General features: G+C 45.6%; 1 protein-coding gene across 6 annotated transcripts in view; it reads right to left on the bottom strand.

Annotated features, from left to right (window-relative positions):
- Nucleotides 1–3280, bottom strand: part of DNM2 (dynamin 2) — a 64692-nt gene extending 61412 nt beyond the window's left edge. For all 6 annotated transcript variants that reach the window (XR_003941497.1, XM_030197033.1, XM_030197032.1 and 3 more), the window contains exon 1: nt 3014–3280. Coding sequence is in view for 5 of the 6 variants with exons in the window: in XM_030197033.1 (XP_030052893.1) it covers nt 3014–3174 (161 nt within the window). In the remaining variant the exon portion in view is untranslated. The remainder of the gene's footprint in view (nt 1–3013) is intronic.
- Between the last annotated feature and the right edge of the window lie 5190 nt (nt 3281–8470).

Raw genomic sequence — 8470 nt, forward strand, 5'->3', positions numbered from 1 at the left:
ATTTAGGGCCCTGTTTACAAAGGCACGCTAGCATTTTTAGCATGTGCTAACCATGTTTACGCCCGCAGGATTATTCTGTGCATCTACATGGTTAGCGCACACTAACTTTTAGCGTGCACTAAAAGTGCTAGCGTGCCTTTGTAAACAGGGCCCTTAATAAAATTGTTTGAAAATGAAAAAAAAAATATATCATATACACCTGAAAGATACATAAAACATCTCCTACGTATCCAAAACAGGTCAATTTCATTACAAGAATTAAAAGCCTTTCACTGCCAACTGCACCCCCCCCCCCCCCCCCCCCCCCCACAACCTCTCACTCTGGCTAAAGAGAAAAAGGATGTTTATGTATAACAAACACCCTTCCCTACCTCGGGCACATTGGAGGACTGCGATTACCACACCAGCAGACTGTGCCTTTATAAGAGCGTTTAAGTAGCTCTTATGAGGGACATCACATCAGGCACCAAGCTTCAGCTCGGTGAGATCATGCTGTTCCCTGCCACCCAAAGAGCCCTGTATTAACTAAATGCACCTCATTCAAACTCTCAATGTGAAGAAGATAATTTCAAGCTACTTCACCACAATTACAAAAGACTGGGCAAAATAGGGGCCCGTTAATACACCAGAAGCAGCACAACCTCTACCTTGTGAGCATGTTCTATTGAGAAAGTCTCCTTTGAACGTGATAACCTTCCTCCTCTTGCCACTGCGACAACGACGTCCTGTTCCCATCGAGTCAGATAACCTAACCTTCACCCCATCCTCCCTCGAGTCTAAGAAGTGCCCATGCTCTGCTCCCAATTCACATCTTGCATTTGATCTCAGGTATGGGAGAAACCCGAACAGAGATCTACTGGCACCGACGCACACACCGAGATGAGTGAGTCACAGCAAATGTATCTCAGAACCAGGGAAAACACAGGCTTCTAGATAAAAATAGCTATTAGACACAACAGCTTAGTCCTGAGGGACACATTACCGTTTTTGGTTTATGTGCATCTTCAAAATGAACCTTAGCAGCTAACTTACAACCTTGCAAAAACACCAAAACACATTAGCATATGTCAAAATACAGGTAAAACAGTGATTTCTCTGTATCACAGTCCACAGCAAGTAAGTGCCTAAAGAAATGTCAGGAGCCTGGAAACCACAAGCATCACAACACAGTAGCACAACAGTAGATGACAGCAGATAAAGATCCCCCCACAGGTTCCATCCAGTCTGCCCGACAACGTGGCCAAAGCTGCACTCATGGCTCTGTGTAAGTTATACTGGAGTTGCCATTAAAGCCCACTGCATAATTGGGGCACAAACATACCAAGGTAACTGACGCAGCACACTGAAGCGAGGCATTTGGGGAGCCCTTTTGGATGAAAGCAGGTTCCGGCATATTACAATAAAAAAATATAAAAAAAATCTACTGTATAGCCCATTACAGGCTGCGATTTGATTGTAACAGGGACTATCTCCATACTTCCTCCCCCTTGCTCTGGTTTTGTAAATTGAGTTTGGTCAGAGGAAGAGGAACTGCTGACTGCCTGCTTTCCTCATAAGGACTCTCAAAAGCCTCATTACTTGCTACCAAACTACTTTATCAAAACAAATACCTGAAACCCAAACATGTTGTCGGTTTATTGCCAGTTTGTTTGTCTGATCAGCTTGTAAGGTTCACAAAGCAGGAACTGGGTATGAACAAGCCTTTGAATACTGATAGCTGCAAACGATATTGTGGATGATCTACCAAGTTAAAAACTTAAAAAAAAAAAATTTTTTCTCCAAGTTGTACAGTTTGTATTTTAAAACTACAATCCACTTTAAAGGTTTAATCATTTTTATTCAGGACCAAAACAAGAAAAAGATAAGCTTCTAAACAATAGCACATAGCAATGTTGACAAATCAACTGCATGACAAAGAAAGAATGAGGTAACAGGGAACAAAGCATCATACACAAAAGAAACTTATGATCCCAATTTTGCATTACTACAATCCACTTTAAAGAGGTAATGAAATTTTATTAGGATTTATTTACCGCCTTTTTGAAGGAATTCACTTAAGGTGGTGTACAGTAAGAATACATCAAACATGAGCCGTAGGCAATTCGAGCAGTAAAACATTTGAACAATATGAAAATGAAGATACTCAGTTAAACTGGGGAGGGAACCAGAGACACCAGGGTTCAAATTCCACTGACACGCTTTGTGCAAGTCACTTAACCCTCAAGTACAAGTTTAAATTGCCCATCCTCTACGAAAGAGGGAAATAACACAGAAAAAAATGTAACATCTAAATTCTCTCTAAAACACAGCAGACACCAGGTAACCCTACAACAGAGCTTCCCAAATGGGGTCACTGCCGGGACAGGCTCTCTATAGGTGTATCATTAATTCTGTGCTGGGGAAGGGGGCATCATGTAATTTTATTTGACCATTATGATAGGGTTATGACCAAAACAAAAAGCCCTATAGTAAGGCTGCCAAACTGTATCCAGACTGGCAGGACAAGGTTGATCCAGTCCTGCGTTTGCCCTGTTGCATGCAGGGACTTGTGGTTCTGACTTCCCCATTGCATTCCTTAAGAAAAGCAAGACTACAAGTCCCTGCATGCAATGTGGTAAACCCAGGACTGGATCAACCCTGTCCTGTGAATCTGGATCCCGTTGGTCGCCTTGCCCCTATAGTCTTTGTCATTAATGGGTGGGGGGGGGGGGTAGGAAGCGAGCATCCCTCCGAGGTGGTGAGCATCACACTGGTCCCGGTTCTGCGGCCCATTTCTCCAGGGATTCTACCCTCGGGGTTAGGCAAGGCAGGGCACTAGCCGGCCCCTGCGCAAAGTGCGCTGGAGACGTTACGCAAATAGCGGACCGTCCTCACTCCTACCAGAGAGGCCTTACGGAGGCAGCGTAAGGGTGCGATGCACAGAGCTCGGTTACGCCAACTCAACAGGTCCCGGCGCTGGAGGAACGGGGCGGGGATCGGGGGAGGAGAGGGGGATCGGTTAAACCTAGCTCACCGGCCCACGAAGTTCTCCAGCACCGAGCTCTTGCCGGCGCTCTGGCCACCCACCACGGCGATCTGGGGCAGGTCCAGGTTGCAGCTCTGCCCGATGGAGCTGAAGGCGTCCTGCATCTTGTTGACGAGCGGAATGAGTTCCTCCATGCCCCGGTTCCCCATGATGGCGGTGGCGGCGGCCCCCGCGAGCCCGATTCCGCTTCTTTACTCGCGCCCCGATGCCGAAACTTATCGCCTCATCCGGTCAGCCGACCTAAGTGCGCGCACGGCCCCCGCCCGATTCCCATTGGCCCACGCTCGCGTCGCTCTCCGCCTGCCCTCGGCGCTCATTGGCCCAGTGCCACGTCGCTTTCTGCAGGCCGTCGCCGCCCATTGGTCCCGTGCTCACGTTGGTCTCCGGCCGCACTCACCCCATTCTTTTCCTAGTTCTCGCCCACTGAAGCCTTATGTGTTCTGATTGGATGGGAAGGTTGTCATTAGACGCTGGTAATGAGTGACGTCACCATTCGTGGCTGATGGGTTATGACGTCCTAATAGTTGTCAAAGAACAACCAGGAAATGACAGAGGACCTTATATCCCAAGTCCCGGTCCCATGATGCAGCAGTAAGTTTTAACATTTATGGATGGTAATATAAATGAATTAAATAAGAAATAAAAAAAAGAAAAGAATTGTATGCCTTCTTTGTTGGACTAATTAGGCAATGCCATCTTCAGATCAGAAATGAGCAAATGATGGCAGACATAGCATAACTTGAGAACATATTTATGGATGATCTGGAGATGGGAACAAGTGAGGTGATCAAATTTGCAGATGTCATAAAACTATTTAAAAAACTGTTTTAAGTCTAAGTTTCTTTATTCAAAGATTTTGCAAAATACAAAAGAGAAACAAGAAACAGCAATGTAGAAGAGCAAACTGAAAGCCTTGACACTGTGATACACCTTATACAGAGGATATATTAGTTAGGTAGTATCCTGAACAAAAGAAAATATGGGTGACCATTTATCTGTGAATTTATGTATCTGGTTGAATTTCTTTGATACATAAGATTCAAATGTATATGTGGTGCACACTAAATTCCACCATTGATTATAATTAATTATTGGATACATTCTTCCACGAATTTAGAACAGTTTTTAAAGCAAGAGTTAGTAGAGAATTCAGTAATACACATTCAGACAGCATCCAAATGGCAGATAAAATTTAATGTGCAAAGTGATGCGTGTTGGGAAGAATAACCCAAATTATACCTTCAGGGTGCTGGGTTCTACTTTACGAATCACCACTGAGGAAAAGGAGTTAGATGTCATAAGGTTTAATGGGAAATACTTATAGATCTCAATATGTATAGTTTGAAAGTTAGGTGTGAGAGGGGAAATATGATAGAGATATTTAAATACCTCCCTGGCATAAATGCACAGGAGATGAGTCTCTTTCAATTGAAAGGAAGCTCTGGAATGAGGGGGCATAGGATGAAGGTGAAAGGGGGTAGACTCAGAAGTAACCTGAGAAAATACTTCTTCACGTAAAGGGTGGTGAATTTGTGGAACTGCCTCCTTGGTGGAATTGGTGGAGATGAAAACTATATCTGAATTCAAGAGAGCTTGGGACAAGCACAGAGCATCTCTGAGGGAGAGGAAGGGATAGTAGTAGTAGTAAAAACAGTTTGCTTAACAGGGTTTAAAAAGGTTTGGAGAGCTTCCTAAAAGAAAAGTCCATAAACCGTTATTAAGATGGACTTGGGGAAAATCCACTGCTTATTTCTAGGATAAGCAGCATAAAATGTATTGTACTGTTTTGGGATCTTGCCAGGTACTTGTGACCTGGATCGGCCACTTTTGGAAACAGGATTCCAGACTTGATGGAACTTCGACCTACTACTACTACTTAACATTTCTAGAGCGCTACTAGGGTTACGCAGCGCTGTACAATTTAACAAAGAGAGACAGTCCCTGCTCAAAGAGCTTACAATCTAATAGACAAGTGAACGGTCGGTCCGATAGGGGCAGTCAAATTGGGGCAGTCTGGATTCACTGAACGGTAAGGGTTAGGTGCCGAACGCAGCAAAGAGGGGGCTTGGCGTAAGGGCTCAGGAAGGTTGTTCCAAGCATAGGGTGAGGCGAGGCAGAATGAGCGGAGCCTGGAGTTGGCGGTGGTGGAGAAGAGTACTGAGAGGAGGGATTTATCCTGTGAACGGAGGTTACGGGCGGGAACATAAGGGGAGATGAGGGTAGACCTGTCCCAGTATGGCAATGCTTATGTTCTTATGTAAAAAAGTCCAGCCTGTATCAACACCTGTTCCTCTGCGCATAAATATCAGCCTTGCAAAAATTTTATGAGCAAGTCATTTTTGCGAGGCTGATTTTCACGGATGAACAGGCACCAATTTGAGCTGTCACTTTCGGTTTTCTTTGGACTTCTGCACATGAAGCTGCATTTACCATGAGACCTTTGTGTTCATGTGCTGGGATGGCTTTCCTTGATTAGCGCAGAAGTTCTGCATTATAACATTTGCATGGCATGGAATGAAGTTCGCGGTAGAAGCTGCGTGTTTTGTGCATGGCTTTCTGCATTGCCTCAGAAATCCTTGCGACTGGCCACTGTTGGAAACAGGATATTGGGCTAGATGGACTTCTGGTCTGACCCAGTGGGGCAACTCATGGTTTTATGGTGAGGTTATCAGGAAACCAGGACTGGTCCAAAATCTCACTCCTGGAATTGGATAACTTGGAAGCTCTGACATTACGATGCATTAAGTAGAGCAGTAGTTCCCCAACTTGGCTGAGAAGACCCTCAGCCAGCCAGGTTTTCAGAATATGCCCTGAAATTTAGAAAATGGGCTGGAGTGGAATTAGCACATCTGTGAAGCTATTGGCTTTTGAAAGGCAAGGACCCCACAGTCCTGGAGCAGTTATGATATGTACGACTTTTTCAAGCTGCACATTTCACAGAGGCTGTGGCTCTGGAATTTATGTATTTGTGCTAAGCTAGTGTGGTTTCTAGCCTGAGATGTGTGGCAAGGCACAGGCATGCAGATATAAGACTGGGGAATTTTATACCAACAAGGTGGCATGGCTGCAGCAGGGAGGCACGGTGATTACCGGGCTAACATAGGATGCACACACATATACACAGGCGACAGTCGGAAGAGATGTCTGCCATAAGCACTGAGCCGGGGGCATCATGCTGCCCTTTTGAGCACAGTAATCTGAAAGGGAAGAAATCCCCTCGCTCAGGATACTATCTTGTCCGGATTTGGTATATTAGCAAAAACAAAAGTTTAGTGTTTCTCAAATAGAAACATATTTCTTCAATATTTTGTAAGTGGAATAACAGATCCCGTATTGTTCAGCCCTAAACATTCTCCCTACCTCTGCAACATGGGCCCTTTTAATGGCGAGAAAGTCCATTTTTTACTTATTTTAATGGGAACTCATATCTTTGCAGTAACAGCTCATTCTTTCCCTGTCTTTATGGCTAGGCTGGAAGTTGTGAGTCAGGGGATCCCTCTCACCATAGAACTACATCACCTGTAAAAACTGAACCAACAGAAAGGATTATGGCATGGCGTGAAACCCCCCCCCCCCCCCCCCCACGTGGCTACATGAGTACTTGACTGTAACTTCTTTGAAAAGTTTGATTTCCCCCACTACTGGGTCTGCCTGTCCCCTCCCCAGCTCTCTCTTTGCTTAGAAAACATTTAGTAGCTTCCTGTGCTGGCACCGCGGTTTAAAAGGGTGGCCACAAACTCTCGCTTGACTATTGCGAGAGGTCACATCTGTTGTTTTAAACTATGGGGCCGGTACAGGCGGCAGCGGCTGGGGATTGCTGCTGCTCAACGGTACCCTAGACCACCAGAGCAAGGAGTCTGAATGAGAGGTACCTGCATGGGATGGGGCAGATGTGAGAGTGCTGTATTGGGGGGGGAGGGTAGGAGTGAGAAATGCTGCATCAGGTGGGGGGGGGGGCAGGAGGGAGAGATGCTGCATCAGGGAAGCAAGGAAGGAGAAAGGTGCGGGACAGATAGGGAAGAGAGATCCAATGAGGAGGTGAGGAAGAAAGAGGTGCTGGACTTTAGGGAGGGGGGAAGGACAAGGAACGAGAGATGCCAGAATCTATGGTGAAAGAAGGAAGAGGGGAGGTGGCTCTGCAAAGGGGAGACAGAATAGGAGCTCGGGAAGAGAGAGAAACACTTGCTAGACCCCTGGGAGGGAGGCAGAGGGAAGAAAGAGACGGAGAGATGCTGGCCAGGAGAGAAAGACAGGAGGGAAGGGAGAGGGAGAGATGCTGGCATGTGGAGGGGGACTAGCAACACAGAAACGGGAGATGCTCAATATGGCGGGAAGTCAGGGGTGATGCTGGGTCAGATAGATAGGGAAGCAGAGAGAAGATGGACGGTGGACATGGAGAGAAAAGTGCCAAATGGACAAGGGGACTCTAGCAAGACAGTTAAGAGAAGAAAGAGGACAGCAGAACCCAGAGACTAGAACCAACACAATAAGAAAAATAAGATGACCAGACAACAAGGTAGAAAAAAATAATTTTAGTTTCTATTTATTGATTGGAATATGTCAGTTTTCGGAATGTGCATCTGCCAGAACTAGTTTTAGACATGGCTGGGACCCAAGAAAAATCTCACTCATTTGGCCTTCAGTCTGCAGCATTGGCTTGGGGCACCCTTGGCATCTCTGTCCTCAGCTCAGAACAGAATAAGCAAAAACTAGCAAGCCCAGAAAATATGAGGGAATAAAAAAAAAAAAGCATTTCAACGACAGTGTGAAGAGGAAAGGGGTGTTAAAGGCGACAGGCCGTAGACTGCATTAGAAAGTCCACATCTGTCACCTGATCAGCCGTCAACTGTCCCCTCCATTTTCCCAGGATGACCTGGAGCCCATTGACTGAACAGTTCTTTCCTGAAGGCTTCTCTTCCCGATTGAATGCTGCGTTGATCTGGTTCTTTCAAGCACCCACCCCACGTCAAACAGAGACGTGTTTCATTGCATGGCCTGCCGGTGCTGGAAGAAAACCAATCACAGCACTGCTCTGGGCAGATCTAAATTCTAAAATCACATCTGTGGGGATATTTGTACTCAGCACAATTGTGTTAATTCATTCCAGACAGTTGTACTGGCTTGCTGCCTTAGGGCAGAGAGTGCATTTTCCTTCTTGCAGCTGCAGCTCAGTTTTCAGCTTTGAGATGGCCACTTTTCCAGCTGTGTACGTAAAAAGCTGTAAGCTGATCTCTTGCTACTTCTTTTCTGTGGCCCCAAATTAGGGGTTGATCATCAAAACTACTGCCGGCATTAACATGCAGTTAACACCGGGTTTGCGTGAATGTTATACTTATTTATTTATTTTATTTGTTACATTTATATCCCACATTTTCCCACCTATTTGTAGGCTCAATGTGGCTTACATAGTACCGGAGAGGTGTTACAGACTCTGGTGTAAACAAA

Source organism: Microcaecilia unicolor, chromosome 3, assembly GCF_901765095.1.
Source record: "Microcaecilia unicolor chromosome 3, aMicUni1.1, whole genome shotgun sequence".
Taxonomy (NCBI): domain Eukaryota; kingdom Metazoa; phylum Chordata; class Amphibia; order Gymnophiona; family Siphonopidae; genus Microcaecilia; species Microcaecilia unicolor.